Below are 17,591 nucleotides of genomic sequence, written 5' to 3'. Positions count from 1 at the left end.
CTAATTGCAGATTTCCCAACAGCTGTGAGCAATGCGTGTGTGTGTTGTGTAAACAGCCAGACGTGCTCGTGCTGCGTCAAGCCACCTGAGGGTTGGGTTAGCACCTGACGTGCGGAGGCATCAGCCAGCGCAGGGAGACCCCAGGCCTGACCAATGACCACCTTTCAGTCCATTTGTGTGTAGGGGCAAAACCACACTGCATTATATTGAGGGGGTGATCAGAAGGCTTTTGGGTCAAATCCCAGGGTCAGCGGAGTGATGTCACCACTGGGCCCCTGAGCAAGGCCCCTAACCCCCAATCTGATCCTGCTTTCTCAACAGTGTGTCGCTTTGGATAAAAGCATTGTCTAAATACTGCACAGTTGTTTAAAGCTTTATTACCTGAAACAAATCGTCTGGGTAGATGGTTGGAAGAAATGTGAAAAATTCCGCACTGGTTAAGTTTGTGAAAGACCAAAATATGCAAACAGTTATTTCAGTTTAAAAATTGCCATGCAACAGGCCATTCATAAATCTTTGTTTTTTTTAAAGGGGGCGTGTCTCGTGATGCCGTACTACCGTTTAATCTCCATGTTAAATAGTTCTGTTTGCTGTAAATAGCGATGATTTATTGTTTGCTAGACGTGCAGCTCTGAAATGCGCCGCGCGCCGGAGCGGAGAGGAGAAGAGCCGCCGTCATGTTCACACCTCCCGCTGTTTTTCTTTCCTTCCCCGTTGCTGTAAATTCCCAGGTCTGGCTCCGGCTGGACTGTCACTCAAGATGAGCCATAAAGGCGTTAAGGGTCGCGGCGCTCCGCCTCTTCGAGGGCTCCGTCTCCCGTTCTGGTCCGGTCCGGTCCCGCTCCCGATTTGCCATCGCACCCTGTATAAATAGTAAGAGCGGAGTCCCAGAAACCGCCCATAGAGTCATTTCTGTGCCAATAAATGTTGGTTAATTAAAGACACAAGCCTGTGCAAACACATTAGGAAAAATAGTGACACGACGCTTAGCCGTGTTTTTATTAATGGCTTTTTACTGTCCTTATTACTGAAGGCTGAACTTTATTACCGTGCCACGGTCACCTGGACACCGGACGCCAGGTTTGTCATGCGAGTCATGTGACAAAGTCTGGAATCCGACACCAGGGGGGTTAAAAAATGAGAGGAAATCCGTATCTGTCTTTGAAGGTTGAATTCGGTAAAAAAAGGAAAAAGAAATCGCGACTATCGAGGAGGAGAAAGTTTCCAGGGCGATCCACGGCGTCGGCACAGCCCCTGACAGCACGCCTGCTCCGGCCACACGCATCCCGGCGCGCCGTATCGCTTGCAGCCCGGGAGCCCGCAGCGGCTCCGAGCCGTGATTGTGTCGGCTGTGCGGGCGCTGCGTGGGACGGAGCCCCTCTCCGTAACACTCCCCGGTGCGCTTTAACTCGGGAGACACTTCTGCTTTTCCTAAATTTACCCGACCGCTGAAACAACAATAAGGTAAGCACGGTTAGCAGTTCATCTGTTTTTACTTTTTTGTGCCTTTGTATTTATTTATTTTTAAACATGTCCAGTGATTTAACTGACTTCTATTATATACATACAGGATTTAAAAATATTGTGCGTTAAACTGCTATACTGCTATATTCATTGCTGTTGATCATATTATAGAAAAAACAGCGCGGCGATTTTAAATTGACACAGTAGGAAACGACAATTAAGTTTTCTACACGGCACTTAAGAAAGGCCGTATATAAATTCCCACTTCGTTCATGGTTGGAATATAAATATAGTTTAAATCGCTCATTTATTAATGGGCTGAGAGAAGGTTTTGAATTATTAACATTCATATTTGATCAAAAACATTCAAAGTATGCTAATACGTCCGTCATCGGTGCAATAAAATTCCGTATGAGTGCAATAATAATCCAACACACACACACACACACACTGGTATTATTTAAAGCCAGTTTCATCATGCTTGTTACTAAATCACAGGACAATTTTAGCAAAGCTTTTTTAAGCCACCTTAAATGTATTTCTTAAATTAAATATCAAATGTCCTCCAGCCGCTTGACCGGTGAAAAGTTTAAATCCATGAAATCTCATACTCGCCAAGACTCTCCCAGGTACCGAGTAAGTGCATGTGCCCGCATATGGATAACACACATCATTTTATTACAGTAACGTTTTAAGGGCAATTTATGTTTCAGGGCAAAAATTTCAGGTTCGTTTAAATGGAAAGTAAAATGGTATAATTTTAATGGTCACCGACAGATCCGATTGTGGGACTGATGCGTCCCCCGACTGCGTCTATTCGCAGGTTCGCGTACAAAAAAAGCGCAAAAGAAAACAGAAGAGAAGTTTTGTAAGAAAAGGGGAAAGAGAAAGGCTTGGCCGCGGAGGGAGGGAGGCGCTTTCAGATCTTTCCTGAAACCTTTGAAGACTTTTTGTTGCTGAGGAAGACGGACGCTGCGGAGAAGCGAGACGCATGCGAGTTGGATTTACACGGCCGAGACATGCTTCGCTGCCCAGGAGGATCGCTGGGGAGGCCGGCTGCTGAGCGGCCCGGATCGCTTCTGGACCGGACCGGACCGCCTGCGGAGAGGGGTACGCGCTGGCTTCTCCGGCCGCCGTTTTCTTTAAAAATGATTAGTAGTGTTATTATGGACGTATAGTGCCATGAAAGGCGTTCTGGAAACACGAAGACTTTGGGTACATTATGTCATGTTAGCAGATGTGAGCTGGAGTGTTTATCATGAAACGCGCCTGTATGTAACGCGGGGCTGGTTTCCGAAGAGGGCGACAGAGCACCTGTCGGATCCCGCATCGCTGCGCTCCGGCTCCCTATTTAGCCTTTTTATTAATATATTACGCGAAAATAGCAGTGAGGTCAGCAGAGCCGATATGATCATCCCGGGACACGGACACCTACCGCTGAACCCAATAAAGAGGCTGTGGCGGCGTTTCGCGTGACCAGCTGCTTCTGCCTGCTCACCTTTATTTTTTTTTCCTGCAAAATGTGTTAAATGTTTTGGGAGCTTCGTATCCGGACAGCGGCCCCTCCATCCAAGTGTCCACCGCAGGTCGCCCTCTTTTTGTGGGAACTTTAATGTGGGAGGCTCGTTTAAGAAAATCTGTTTAACAGGTCTTTTTTTCCCCACATATAACTTGGTAATATGTTTGCCAGGCTGCGGTCCTTAGAATGACAGAGGGAGCGTCAGGTCCGGACCCTATGCGGAGCATAAACGCTTTAAAATAACCCGCAGGACATTTGCCCCCCCCCCCTTCAACTCGGCTAACCGTCTCATTTTATTTCGTATTATAGGACTGCGGGGGAGGGGGATATTTAAGTGTTTACTTCTGCCGGAGTAACCTCGAGCTCTTCAGAAAATAGTTTTTATAATAGTTAGCCTACCGACTGCTATAAGTACATTTATTTATAAGTATAAATATTATAATTGTATTCTCCGTGTTTAGGGCAAACGGTTACGAGATGCATGGATAAATGTGTTGGCCTATTAATTACTTGAAAAACGAAATTAAATAAATTTCCGTACGCAGAAATACTAAAGAGCTGGCGAACAAAAAAAAGATGTTAATAACGCAAAAACAGCGAAATATATATGGCTGGTGGCTGAAATTCCAAAGATCCGTTTATCTACACTTGGATATGCGGCAGTTTGCGTATTAAAGTCCGACAGCGGTTCCGACAGATTGTAGCGTGAGAGTGACGAGGGGAGCCGCCGGCGCCCACAACCTGGACGCGGTTAAGGCACCGCATAATGAGCTGCTACGCTGGAGAAAAGGCTCTGAAAAGTGACATCTCCGGAAAAGTACCTTAGAATACATTTTCAGACCTAAAAACTGACATCAGACCGTCATCTAATCAAGTAAAATTACTATAAAACAGAACGAAGTTTAGGTTAAGAGAAGTCCTCGCTCGAACAGAGGTGTTAAACAGCGAGCCGCTTCACAGTCGCATTTTTAACTTCAAGCACTTTCTTTGTACAATTAACTGTATTCTTCTGAACATACTGAGTCCTCCTTGCCAGGTCAAATGCATTAATCATGCCTGAGCTGTTTCCCTTTGAAATCGCAGGCTTGGTCATTACTTGAAACTAGTCCTGGACTCAGCCGGGCAACAAGGAAATGCTTTGAATGTCGTTTGTTCATCCAGACAGACTAATGACCGTTTTTTTCTCCTCTTTGGTGGATATAATTTGAACAAATGTATTGTGAGATATAAGGTCCCAAGGATGCTCTGGCTCTCTGAAGAAGCTGATTAAAATAATTGCTTTTCTTTGGTGCGGGCTGGTGGGAGCGGGCTGGTGCGGGGTGGTGGGAGCGGGCTGGTGCGGGGTGGCTTTGCCCCTCGCCGAAGGCTTGATGAATGCCTGTGGCAGGTAGCTGAGAGCTTGCGAAATATTTACCCTTTACCTTTTTTTTTTTTAAATTGAATTTATTAAAGACTTGCTGATTATTACGTTCTGCTGATATCAAAAGTGTAGGATTTACTTATGCGCACAGAGTAAATCGAAGGTAGGTGTACGACTGAATAGTCATTATTTTCCCAAAATGTTTATGAAATAATAAAATTATTGTTGTATTAAATTCAAATTTTCCGCTATTACAGCGTTTTAGAAATTCGGAAAATAGCAAATTCATTGAAATGGGAGGCGAAAGAGCACTAACATCTAATCGTTACGCAAACACTGAATCCTCCGCCCTGCACTCTAAAGCCGCCTTGTAAACATCAGGAAGTTAGAGATGCTTTTGTAAACAAGTAACATTCTCATAGCCTCTCTCTCTCTCTCTCTCTCTCTCTCTCTCTCTCTCTGTGCCCTCGTCACAGTCCGAGTCTTTGTCACGTTTGCAGCTTCTACCTTAAAGAAGATTTAAATTTGTCTTGTAAATTTTTTAAATGAATGTTATATTGCATAAGCCTGTTCTTTTTAGCTGTTAATGTCTGATAATTATATTTTGGCCCCAGTCACACACGCACTCTCTCCCGCTTCCTGCGGTCCCTGACTGCTGGCTTGACCAGGTCACGGTGACCACACTCGTGGTCCTGCCATCTGAAAATCCCCCCGACCGCAGTCACTCACATTCTTACCATTTAAGGCCTGGTTCCCTCAAGAAGACCTTTTACACTGTTCACCATTTTTTCCATTTAATCATGTAAGGTTCTTGCTTATTAAAGTGTGTATGTGTGTGGGGGGGGGGGGTCATTTGAAATTTAGAGGGGGTTTAATGAAGTACTTATCTGGGGGGGGGGGGGGGGGGGGGTCAAAAGAGCAGCGGCTTTGCCAAAGTGGGCGGGAGCCCCCTTCAGAGGGAGGTGCAGTGTCAAGCTTTAAAAGAGAGATGTGTTGAAAATCTGGGGGTCTGTTATTAATCACTGCGATGTCTGGGACTTGGGTCTGGGAGGGGGGCGGGGGTGTGAAAATGCCTCTCCCTCCCCATGACTTCATAAACAGTGTGCCGAAAAACCCGACCGGCGCCACCTGAAACCGAAACGGTGCACCGAGGCGGGGGGGCAGGCCCATCGGACTCTAATGATTTCATGGTGCCACCGCTCCCCTGCTCCGCACCGCTCCCCTGCTCCGCACCGCTCCCCTGCTCCGCACCGCTCCCCTGCTCCGCACCGCTCCCCTGCTCCGCACCGCTCCCCTGCTCCGCACCGCTCCCCTGCTCCGCACCGCTCCCCTGCTCCGCACCGCTCCTGCCCAAACCCTGCGAGATGCGCATGCCAGAGTGCGGCCCCACGGCAGCTAAAGGTAGCAGCGTGCGGGCGGAAATGCTTCCACTGTTTCCTTGGAAACCTTTGTGGTTTGTGATTGGCTGTATTGCTTTCTCAGCTCCTTGTGAGGGTGGGTTTACCCAGTCAAACCCTCAGCCCTGATTCACCAAACCAGTCCTCCCAAAAGGCACGTGACTGGATTTTGGGAGCAGTGCCCTCCTGTGTGTGACGGCACCCCAGCAGTCATGTCACCTGCATGCGGGAGCTCTTCTCGCTCGGCCATGTTCTCTTGGCACGGAGGTAAATTCTGATGAGCTACGGCTGAAGCTCCAGCTGCGGGGCTCAGGGGTAAGCCTGAGGGAGAGCGCCCCGCTGAGGATGGGAGGCCTCACTGCAGCCGTGTAATTGCAGGATGCTTTCTGCCTGGAAGTACTAATGAACTCCTGGTCTTTGTAGCTCTGAATCCACCATAAATCCCCAGGTAATGTCAGGCCACTGGAGACTGCAATTAAATGACAGGGTGTGAGTGGAAAGCGGAGAGCCGGGCGGCGGTGGCCCAGAGCAGCTGGCATCCGCACGCTTTTCCCACTCCGTGCCGATTGTTTCCTCATGGCTCAAACTGTCTGGGAGAGGTGGAGAGCTCTGCTCGCTGGCCGAGCTGGAGGTCACTGAGCTGCTCTGTCTGGAAGGTGTGGCCACGGGCGATGCTCTCAGCCTTTTGTAAAAGCCTCACAAAGCCAGGAGACATCAAGCAGCCTACAGCGGGATCTCGCTAGGAGGGCGTGTGTGTGGTTTCGTGGGACAATACAGGAAACAAAGTCCCCCCCGACCTGCCATCCCCTAAAAGCAGATCAAAAGCACATGGAGTAGTGACAGATCCACTGTCCTGTTGGCACAGGTGCTAGCCGCAGTGGTCACATGACCTGCGGTGTGGTGATGCGCTTGCAGAGTGACGTTTGCATAATAACCCGGTGTAACTGGGGCAGGCCTGTCCTCCCAGTAGCGCCCCCACCCCCAGCCCAGCCTTTGGTGAGGCAGGTGACCTAACAAAGACATCACCAGACCCAGGTGACACTTTTTTCTCTGTGCTTTCCATTGCCGTGCTGATGCGACGGGTTAGCATCCCCCTGGAAGGAGCCATTCGCTTGCAGTAATGCATTATGGGTAGATCAACAGAGACAAAGTACAAGGAAGAGACAAAGGCCAACTTCAACCCAAACCCCAGCAGTAGGACCTTCTACCTTGTTGGCCAGTTTGTCACCGTTAGCTTTTACGCTCATGTGGGGTGAACATTACAGCTAATGCTTTACCCCGAAGTCAGCACTGCCCTCTTTGAAGGTTAAATCCAAATACGCAGGTGTCCAGCACTCTACTCTGCACTAAGAAGTCCCACAGGATCTGACCACCAGGGCCGCGCTGATGAGAAGGGCAGGTGTGCGTGCCCAGCTAGTGTACGCTTGGGGCTAGGGTCACCGGCTCGGGGGGCCACGGTAACTCGCAGCTGGGACGTTCCAGGACAGCGGAATGCAAACAGCATCCACTTAATTTGTAAAGCCAAATGAGCGTGGCCTCAGAGCCAGTCGCACGCACTCAGCGCGGCACATGCCAAGGGGCTGACCAGCCTTCTGGGGCCCCGATACGCTGCAATGCAGCAGGCCGCCGCAGATCACGAGGGGGGGGGGAGGCAGGCAGCACATTTTACATGACGGAATTTGCGTGGAGGGGCTTCAGGTGGGCTGGTGGGGCACTGGGGCGCCAGGCCGGTCACGCCTCCCCCTCCCGGCGCCGATTATTATAAACCGGGCACTCTGCCATCGCCAAATATCGGCACACAAGCATCCGGGCGCGCTTGGTGGTCCTCCATCCTGACGGTGATGCTGATGAGCTAAAAATGCGACAGCTCGCATCATCATTGCTGGCCCATAACCAGGCTGAGCGGGCCGGCAGACCGGCTGGACCTTCCAGAATTGGCACCCAGCCGCGGTAAAAGGTTTCAGGGCCGCACGCTCTCGCTCCCTTACTCTCACCCGCTAGCCGTGTGATAACTGGCACCCTGCCTGTTAACCCGACCTAATGGCGTGTTAAATCACAGGGAGCATCCCAAGGTTAGCTACCGATCACTAGAGCTTCCGACAGGGGTGGGGTGGGTCAGCATTCTCATCTCACTGTGAGATCTCAAAATCTCGTCCTGTCGCTGATCTTCCCCTTAAAGCCCCCGGATATAATGAAATCGAAAAAATATAACTGATTGCTTCTTAGCAGTTCATTGCTGAGGGCCAGTCCATCCTATAGGCAACACAGAGGCCCGCCTAGGGCACCAGATTATGTGGAGGAGGGCTGCGGGGTCCCTGCCAGCCCGCGTCAGGCTAGAGGTGGCAGCATGGATGTGGTCTTCGAGGAAATAGGCATTATCCGCAGGCTACCACCCAGCATCGTGTAGCTCTTGGAGCTTGTTGGTGGAAGGGGGATGCCTTTCTCAGGGGCACACAGGCACATCCCCCATCCCAATAATCCATTGCACTGCTCCGCCAAGAGATGGCGCTGCTCCTGCTGTCGCAGGAGTTATTCTGAGCTATAGCTGGGGGGCAGGGCCTCTCTAAGTGTACCCTCATTTCCCCAACGCGTCAGCCCCCCCCCCCCAGGGGCAGCATTTTGGCTGATTGCTCCAGAAACTATTGCAGCATTCCAGCTTGTGGTGGATGTGCGGAATTGAGATGGATGTGAGCAGTTGGAGAGGAAGGCTTGGCTCGAGTCTCACCTTACGGAGTGCCCCAGGAGCCGTATGCGTCCCGCTCTCTGAAGCCTTTCCGGGGCTGGCGTTGGCCCCGCACAGGGTGATGGGGAGGGCTCATTAGCGCTGACGCTAAGTGCAGTCCCTACGAGCGGGGCATGCTGTTGTTACACACAGCACCGCACGGCTGCTTCCTGCTATGAGCTGTGTTTAGCCTGATGCCGCTGAGTCCTGTAAGGCAACGAACCAAGATCAAAGACCATCAAGCACGCAAAGCCCCAGAGCACAGGCATCTAGCAGCACTATACAGTCGCAGTGTGTGGAACCAGGAAGTCCTGGATGCTGGGGAGCTGTGCTGAGCCGACCTGTGCTGTGCTGAGCCAATCCGTGCTATGCTGAGCCGATCTGTGCTGAGCCGATCTGTGCTGTGCTGAGCCAATCCGTGCTGTGCTGAGCCGATCTGTGCTGTGGTGATCTGATCTGTGCTGAGCTGATCTGTGCTGTGCTGAGCCGATCTGTGCTGTGCTGTGCTAAGCCAAGGTGAAACAGGGCCAGTGTTTCCGCAGCAGAACTGGCAGGAATCGTGTCTGAATGAACCTGACAGTCGCCACCAGACACACACAGCTTGTGAGGTGAAGCACAGTCTCCCCAGAGTCTCACAGAGACCATAATTTTGACAGGCCTGTGGGGGTTCAGCACGTCAAGTCTCCCCCACCCCCCCAACATTCCCTTACTGTAAGTGTATTTCTTATTTCGTTGATGGCCTTACGGTGGCATAGAGGAGGTAGAGGGCCCAAAGAGCAGGTTCCTGGGAGGAGGTGGGGGGTCTGGGTGAGAGATAGGTGGGTTGCAGGCACCTGGGTGAGGGGCTGCCTGGCATTAATCAGCTGGGACACTTACTGGGCATCACTCTGAAAGAAGCAGCAGCACTCTGGGGTTGCCAGGAAAGCCATAAAACAGCCGTGAAAAGTCAGGGGGCAGCCGGGGCCCCTCGCAGGGAGAGCCGCTGTCATGTGACCCTCGGCGTCGACCCGGCCCCCACCCCCCTCAGCAGTCTCCGGCAGTTGCAGTGCCGCGTTAGCGATGCCACATCACGGGTTTGGCTCTGGGACTACCGGCAATGCCGTTCCAACCTCTGGCCAGTGAGCTCGCATGTCACATCACCTGGCGGAAGTAACATGACCAGTTATTGGTTTTCCGTTTGGGCTGCGATATTTTTAGAGACCAGCTGCGGTGAAAGAATGCGAATTACCTGCCTATACTCACTCGACTGCGCGGCAGACGGGCGCTGTTTACGCTGCGATGGCATGCTGCCTGGAATCCCTCACGGCCTGTGTGTGATTAGCAAATATTTCACCATGTTTATAAGCAGAAACATTTTTTAATGCTTAATTTGATTATGAGGCCACCGTGTAATAGATATTTACTGGCAGTCAGGTTATTAATATCACAGATGAGAGGGAGCAAAAATGAGTAAAAATAATAATTACTTGATAAATCTATAGAAGCTAAAGAAGCTTTGAAGCGGTAAAAGTTACTTTTGTGTCTCGTAAGGTGAAAAGAGAAATTTCTTGAACCATGGATGGGCGTGTATGTCCCCATGTGGATCAGCCTGACATCCGGGAAGGTGTTCGCTCAGAAGGGGGGGGGGGGGTTGCTTAGGCTCACCCACTTACCCACCCCATCCCAGGCAGCAATATGCAGTGATGGGGGGGGACTGGCCAAGCGGCGCACCCTGGACCTGGCATCGCTCTTGGCTGGGTTCTCCTGGCCTCTTCTGACCTGGACCAGCATGCCCCCATATGGCTGCTAGACACTCAACTCATCTTTCGATCTCCCTCTGCGCTTTACACAAATACTGGCTTTCTTAGCCATGTTCTATATGACCTTTCTGGGCGTGGCCATGCTGTGTATGACCTTTCTGGGCGTGGCCATGTTCTATATGACCTTTCTGGGCGTGGCCATGCTGTGTATGACCTTTCTGGACGTGGCCATGCTGTGTATGACCTTTCTGGACGTGGCCATGCTGTGTATGACCTTTCTGGGCGTGGCCATGCTGCGTATGACCTTTCTGGGTGTGGCCTTGCTGCCTATGACCTTTCTGGGCGTGGCCATGCTGCGTATGACCTTTCTGGGTGTGGCCTTGCTGCCTATGACCTTTCTGGGCGTGGCCATGCTGCGTATGACCTTTCTGGGCATTTTGTTGCTGTGTATGACCTTTCTGGGCATGGGCATGATGTGTATGACCTTTCTTGGGGCGTGGCCGTGCTGTGTATGACCTTTCTGGGCATGGGCATGATGTGTATGACCTTTCTGGGCATGGGCTTGCTGAGTGTCGCTTTCTTGGGCATTGGCATGCTGTGCATGGCCTTCCTGGGTGTGACCATACTGTGTGACACAGGGCTGGATGTGGCCTTCCTAGGCGTGGCCGTCCTGACTGGCTCACACTCACCAGCAACTTTCTTAATTTTTCTCCATCTAGATGTGAAGAACCAGTGGAGGGAGGTGGTCCTACAGAGAGCCCCCAGTGTCTGCTCAGCAGTGCCCCCACATCACCTGAGGAATATTAAGGTGTGTGCTTCTCCTGGTTTACCTGCCTGTTCTGTCTGCTATGGTTTAGGCTGAAGCACTTTTTACGAGGGACCTGCTGTGTGTTCGATGCTGGGTGTTCATTGGCCGTGAATGAAAGCCACGTGCAGGGAGGGCTCTGGGGGGCTGGGGAGAGCTGCGGGGGGGCGTGCTCCTGCCCCCTGGACCGGGCCACTGCAGCCTGTTGTGTAAGTGTTCTCTCATCACGGCAGCAGGATGAGGCTGAATGTCAGCAAATCCATTAAACAGCAGATGCTCTACATGTGTGTGTGTGTATGTGTATGTGTATGTGTATGTGTGTGTGTGTATGTGTTGCCAGACCTGTCCCAGGTAAACAGAGTGTGGGGAGGAGGGGGTTCGTTGTCACGGCGATGCCAGGAGCCGAGCAGTCCTGCAGGGATCAGCTTACTCGTGACAGCTTGCACTCTGTCAGCCACAGATGAATGGGGGGGTGGAGCCACCTTAAACAATGTAATGAGCCGTGCGGATCTGAGTCTACGGTGAGGCAGCGTGTGGAACCCAGGGGAACCGATGACTGGGCCGGAACCCCACACTGGTGGAACCGCTGACCAAGCCAGAAATTCACACCAATTGGACTGCAGAGCAGGCTAGAACCCCATACCGGTGGGACCACTGACCGGACCACAACCTCACAACAGTCGGACCACAGACCGGGTCAAAACCTCACACTGGTGGGGCTACTGACCAGGCCAGAACCTCACACCAGTTGGACCGCAACCCAGGACAGAACTCCACGCTGGTGAAACGACTGACTGGGCCAGAATCCCACACCAGTGGAAATCATTTCATATATCTGCTAAAGTTCAGCAGTCCAAATGGACTTTATTGAAGCACACGAGCCCAAAGCAGCCAGTGGCTCCTGCCCTGTGCCGCCTTTTGATGTGAGCGTCCTTAATCAGAACAAGCTTTCTTTCCTGATTAGTTAAACCCAAGTGAGTTTGAAGTCTGCCGGGTGTTTGTATTTTTTAGCTTTTATTTATTTCAAGATGGCGGTGCTGTTTGTGGATCTATTTCAAGCCGTGAAATTGTTCAAGAATGTCTGCTGCAGCCATGCAGGGTGCAGGGGGGCCAGTTTGGGGGGGGGGGGGGGGATCTTACAGCTGTGTGCTGCTGTGTTACACAGTCAAGGCTGCACATCACACTGAGAGTGCAGAGAGGGAATGGTCTTCTGTGGGACCCTGTGTGGCTATTGTATCACACCCAGTTAATGAGAAGTGAAAATCATAAGTGTCCTGTGCGGTGCGTGTGGGGAATCCCTGACCCGTGTCCGTCTGCTCCCCAGGTCTCCCTCTGGATGCTGCTGTGCCTGCTGGCGCTGGCCGAGGCAGGCCTTCCCGTTGCGGCCCGCCGGGCGGACCCTAGGCCAGCTCTGGTGGAGCAGCGGCCTGGCCAAGTCATGGAGACGGAGGTTCAGACGGCGGAGCCGAATGCACACGTCTCCTGGGGAGGCCTCTTCGGTGAGAACTCGCTGCTGGGGGGGGGGGGGTGCCAGAGAGGGGGGGAGGCGGGCTGTCTCCACACAGCCTCTACGGGTGTATATTTTACAACCAACCACAAACGTGCAGAGTATCCGGTCGTGGGAAAGCTTGGGGATACGACTGTGGTCTCGTCTCACAGGGGGAGGGGAGCCAGCCTGTCCAGATCACTACATCCCCCCCCCCCCCCCTTACCCCCGCTTTTATTAGATTAGGGCTGAGTCTGTCTCAGGGGTCACTTCACGCCATGTTACTCTGACACGCTCGCCGTGCTCACGCCGTCTGCCTGAACGCCACCCGTATAAATCTGCTCCGTGACTGACCCCGATCGGCAAGAACCTTTAAACGCAAAAATGTGACCCCACAATGATTAATGTCGTTCCTGGAGTGGAGCCTGCGGGTCGGATTTGTCGGATTGTGGTCACGGTCACGGTCGCAGTGTGCTGTAGTCAGGAGAAAATTAAATCATCCCTGGACATATCGCATTAGTCTGGGAAAGGGTTTGACCCGAAATGATGCATAGACACACCTTTGGCACATGCATGTGCATCAGTGCCACATTCCGGCACATAGCAGCGCATCGGCATCAAAGCAGTGCCCCCCCGTGTCAGGATGAGGCGCAGCGCGTTTAATCGCCCCGACACCCTCTGCATTCCTCAACGTGCTGCTCTACAAACAGCTCCGCTCTACTTCACGTGTTGCTCTTTGGAAGCCACATGAAACTGTTTACAGGAGGTACATTGCGGATTCCTACAGACCCAGCCAGTCCAAAACGATTCCCGGGATTCATTTTAATCCATCCACCACAGGATGCGGTGGCAGTTAGGATTACTGTGGTCAGGAGTGCAGAAGAAACCGCGATTCTGACAAGCTTACTGGGTGTTATTGTGGGAGCAGAAATCATCTCCCTTTAGAACTCAGAAGCTTGGTCATTTAAAATAATCTGTTAGAATAACAGCATTAACTGCCTTTAGATTTCAGTCCGATTGAGGCGTGTGGACGCGGCGGGAGAATGCGCTGGCATGATGGGAGGCTGACTGTGGGGACATTATGGTTTCACACCAGCCTGTTGATAAACAGAGGCTCCCGTCTGCACTGCTGTCCTGTAGCCAGGAGTGTATGTGTCAGAGTGTCTCCTTTTGGCTGCGGTCACACAGCCTGACTCGAGTTACCAGCCCTGCAGCTACAGAGAAAGGGGACACTTTGCTTTTTGCGATTCAGGAGAAACGTGGCCGGCTGGGGCTTTGAGCTCCTCACAGGGCCGCCTCACAGGTACGTTTCAGGTTGGACAGAGCAGACCAGGATAGGCTGACACTGACGGAGTGGGCCGGAATCACCCATCGCTAAGAAGAACGTTTGCACACCAGCATGCTTGCACGAGAGGGACTGGTACTAAGTCTAAACAGGCAAATTTATGTAAAACATTCAATTTACATTAACTTAATCCAAATTGTATTTCCTGCTTACTCTACTTGTCCCGTTTTCTCTGTTAACAAGCCTGTTTATGCAAAGTCTTTTTGCATCAATCTCGTTCCTTTTAAGCATTGCTTGGTTAGCACACGATCCACCTGGTATCAATGAGGGACAGTGATGTTTCTGGATCTTTCCGGAGAGCCATCCTGTTACCTGTGTGATCCAGATGGGTGTAGTAGGAGGTATAGATGTGGGTCCAGGTCAGATGATCTCCAGGTCCAAACCAGCTTGGCCCTGCAGCTCTGTCGTATCCTCACTGTTTGCCTCCTCGTTCCACCACAGTGAATCCAACCCAGATGGAACCGGACGACCGACACGGCCGCTGGCAGCGTTCCCCATCCAAAACTGGTTCGCCCCGGAGCTCGCGGAAGAACCGGAGAAAGCCCAAAGGTGACAAGCACTGCAGGATGGAGCGGAAGGAGATGCGAGTGCGGGACTTGGGCCTGGGCTTTGACTCCGACGAGATCATCCTGTTTAAATACTGCGCCGGCACCTGCCGCGGCTCACGCATGAACTATGATCTGGCCCTCAAGAAGCTAGTAGACAATGGGACTATCCCCAAGCAGGAGTCCAAGAAGGTGAGCCTACACCCGTGCTGCCGGCCCACGGGCTACGAGCCGGTGGTCTTCATGGACGCCCAGACCACCTGGCGGACCATTGAGTACCTCTCTGCAGCCAACTGCAGCTGCGTGCGGTGAGGGCGGTGGGGGGCTCGCCCAAGTGACAGTCACCAGGTGGGAGGAGTACCAGGGATGGAGCTGTGCTGGACGCTCAAGCAGGAGACGCCAGGCCCAAAGTGGGATCTGAGGCCTGCAGGGCTCCCTCCTCAGCCCCCAGATGGGGAACAACTCAGCATGGAAGGTTAAGTTCTCTCTGTCTCCAGACCCTGCAGAGAACGAGGACAGGGGTCCCGTCCCTGTTCAGAGGTCTGCAGGGTGGGGACGATGCACCCTATTCCGGAGCAGCACGCTCCTGTTTGCAGGGGCCACACTATGACCATGACCAGGACTGGAAATTTAAGGTTTTAAATTTAAGGACTGGTTTCACAGTCAGATGGAGCTCCAGGGTCTGTTTCAGTGTTGGCTTGTTGGCGGAGTATGGGAGGCGCCGGCATCCGTGTGCGTCCCTTGGCAACAATGGAGGGAAAAGGCACGACGCCGACGCAAGCTTGATTAATTCCAAATGCTAATTACTGAATTACCGATGGACTGTAAACTATCAACACCACGAGCAGACTGGTCGGCGATTAGGCAGTCATAACCGCGAGGTACGTCTCCCAGCTGGGAGCTTGTTGAATAAACATGGATCTGTGTGTCAAGCAGTAGCCCTGTTCACAGCCAAAAGAACTTCCAGAGTGTGTCACATGACTGGTGTTTTGTGGGATGGACCAATCAGATCTTAGGCAGATTTCATCAGGGTTATTCAGTGGGAACCTTAACCCTGCCTTGTCCAAAAAGCCGTGATGTTTACCACCATACGCATGATGGTCAAGGCATGACGGTGGAGGGTGAGCATCTTCTCCAAACACCAACCGCCAGAGAGCATGTTGGTTGATGGGATGAGATGTTCATGGGCTGATTGGGTTGTGAGGGGGATGCAGACAGATGATTGGTGTTCTACAGTCACATGGGCTTTTTTCTCATCTACTTAAATTTCTGCATCACTGTTCAGGGACGCAGCCTTAGTAGGATCGTAGTGTGCCACTAGTGTACTGCCGGAAAACTAATAGGCTAGAAAAGGGAAGAACAGCGAGGTCAGTGCATTGGACTGCAGTAATTTGTCCGTGTTTCTGTGTGTAGCTGTGTACATTCTGCAGGGTTGGAAAGCGGCTCTTCTTTACGTGGCTCCTTGAGCACCACCTGCCTGCCTCCTCTGTAGTGCTGACGGTCGCTCCTCACATACCGCTAACCGCTGTGTCTGTGTCCTCCTCCTGAACCATGGCCTTTAATCGTATGGTTCCCGGCTGATTCATCATCAGCGGCTCAGACTGCCCTACGTGACTGCAGTAGGGGGCGCTCTTCTGTGAGATTGTCCCCCATATACAGTGACGGCTTTGTCTGGGGGCACGTTCTGCCTGCGCCGGGGGTCACTGCAGGAGCAGCCAAGTCTGTCTCCCGTGGGCACTCAGGATTTCTGTGGTTCCTGCTTCACGGTACCGCCATGTTCTCTGTGCTGCTAAGCTCCATGGTCAGGTTTTATGTCGCCATGCCGCCCGTGGGAGGCTTATAAAGGGTTAATAAGCCCTGATCCAAGCGGGACTCCTGTCCTGCTCTAAGCCCACTAGACCATAGAAAGAACACATACCTTGGAAGAAAAATGCAAGTTAACTCCTCAGAAATAATTGCAGATGTTAATGAGTGTTTTATAAACCCTTTATGGAAGGTACCTTCATGGAAAGTGACACCGCAGGGTGATGGCAGCTATGGAAAGTGACACCGCGGGGTGATGGCGTCTATGGAAAGTGACACCGCAGGGTGATGGCGGCTGGTTTCCTTCACATTCACCTTCCAGAACTGTTAGTCACACCTCAGCTTAGCATTTTGATTATTGCGCTTCCTGTAAATGCTGTGAAGCTCCCTTTGCTTTGGTGTTCTGTTGGATTGAAGGTCTCTGATCTGTCCAGTCAACACTGGAAGGTCGTGGATTTACACGCATGTGCTTTCTGATGGACCCTCTGCTTCCCACTGCCTGCGTCTCCTCCTCCACGTGACTCATTGTGTCAGAAACACAGATCCTATTTCCTGGGAACGTTCCAGGGGCACAAAAGGCTGTCACTCACAGCTTGGGAATTCTTCCCACAAACCCGGGACGCCCCCCCCACCCACTGCAGGGACCAACCTCCACTGGAAACATCATTATGCTACAACAAGCCTGCACCCGTCTCACTGCTCATGTGCGAACGTGGTGGGAACGTGGTGAGAATGTGGTGAGAATGTGGCGGGAACGTGGTGGGAACGTGGCGAGAATGTGGCGGGAACGTGGTGAGAATGTGGCGGGAACGTGGTGGGAACGTGGCGAGAATGTGGTGGGAACGTGGTGAGAACGTGGCGGGAACGTGGCGAGAATGTGGTGGGAACGTGGTGAGAATGTGGCGGGAACGTGGTGGGAACGTGGCGGGAACGTGGTGAGAATGTGGCGGGAACGTGGTGAGAACGTGGCGGGAACGTGGTGGGAATGTGGCGAGAACGTGGCGAGAATGTGGCAGGAACGTGGTGGGAACGTGGTGAGAATGTGGCGGGAACGTGGTGGGAACGTGGTGAGAATGTGCCGGGAACGTGGTGAGAATGTGGCGGGAACGTGGTGGGAACGTGGTGAGAATGTGGCGAGAACGTGGTGAGAACGTGGCGGGAACGTGGTGGGAACGTGGCGAGAATGTGGCAGGAACGTGGTGGGAACGTGGTGAGAATGTGGCGGGAACGTGGTGGGAACGTGGTGAGAATGTGGTGGGAACGTGGTGGGAACGTGGTGAGAATGTGGTGGGAACGTGGCGGGAACGTGGTGAGAATGTGGTGGGAACGTGGTGAGAATGTGGCGGGAACGTGGTGGGAACGTGCCGAGAGTGTCTAAGCTTGTCCTTGGTCTTTAAGCACAACTG

The 17,591-nt window shown here is 52.3% G+C and overlaps 1 protein-coding gene and 1 long non-coding RNA gene across 4 annotated transcripts; one reads left to right on the top strand and one right to left on the bottom strand.

Moving 5' to 3' along the window:
* Window positions 1–361: 361 nt before the first annotated feature.
* LOC111846016 (uncharacterized) lies at window positions 362–1,188 on the bottom strand. Its single transcript, XR_002838792.2, has 2 exons — window positions 1,049–1,188; window positions 362–862 (listed from the first exon to the last, which is right to left on the bottom strand). It is a non-coding gene; the product is annotated as an uncharacterized lncRNA (long non-coding RNA).
* Window positions 1,189–1,330: 142 nt separating this feature from the next.
* On the top strand, window positions 1,331–17,149 carry artnb (artemin b). 3 transcript variants are annotated; one of them, XM_023815815.2, is made up of 5 exons: window positions 1,331–1,464; window positions 2,288–2,574; window positions 10,921–11,009; window positions 12,331–12,505; window positions 14,279–17,149. In XM_023815815.2, the coding sequence occupies exons 2-5, from the start codon at window positions 2,484–2,486 to the stop codon at window positions 14,692–14,694; spliced, it is 771 nt and encodes a 256-aa protein (XP_023671583.2). In that variant the 5' UTR covers window positions 1,331–1,464; window positions 2,288–2,483; the 3' UTR covers window positions 14,695–17,149. The 3 variants fall into 3 exon arrangements, with proteins under 3 accessions (XP_023671583.2, XP_023671585.2, XP_023671584.2); XM_023815817.2 differs by lacking the exon at window positions 1,331–1,464 and adding an exon at window positions 1,640–2,093; XM_023815816.2 differs by lacking the exon at window positions 1,331–1,464 and adding an exon at window positions 1,640–2,100.
* Window positions 17,150–17,591: the final 442 nt, after the last annotated feature.

This window comes from Paramormyrops kingsleyae, chromosome 21 (genome assembly GCF_048594095.1).
Source record: "Paramormyrops kingsleyae isolate MSU_618 chromosome 21, PKINGS_0.4, whole genome shotgun sequence".
Classification (NCBI taxonomy): Eukaryota; Metazoa; Chordata; class Actinopteri; order Osteoglossiformes; family Mormyridae; genus Paramormyrops; species Paramormyrops kingsleyae.
The sequence above is the reverse complement of the archived record's forward strand: the minus strand, read 5'-3'. Positions and strand labels throughout refer to the sequence as shown.

Coding starts and splice junctions, on each gene's coding strand:
- artnb (XM_023815815.2), top strand. CDS start 2,484: ATGCTTCGCTGCCCAGGAGGATCGCTGGGGAGGCCGGCTGCTGAGCGG. Junction 2,575..10,920: donor CGGACCGCCTGCGGAGAGGG/GTACGCGCTGGC, acceptor TTCTCCATCTAG/ATGTGAAGAACCAGTGGAGG. Junction 11,010..12,330: donor ATCACCTGAGGAATATTAAG/GTGTGTGCTTCT, acceptor TCTGCTCCCCAG/GTCTCCCTCTGGATGCTGCT.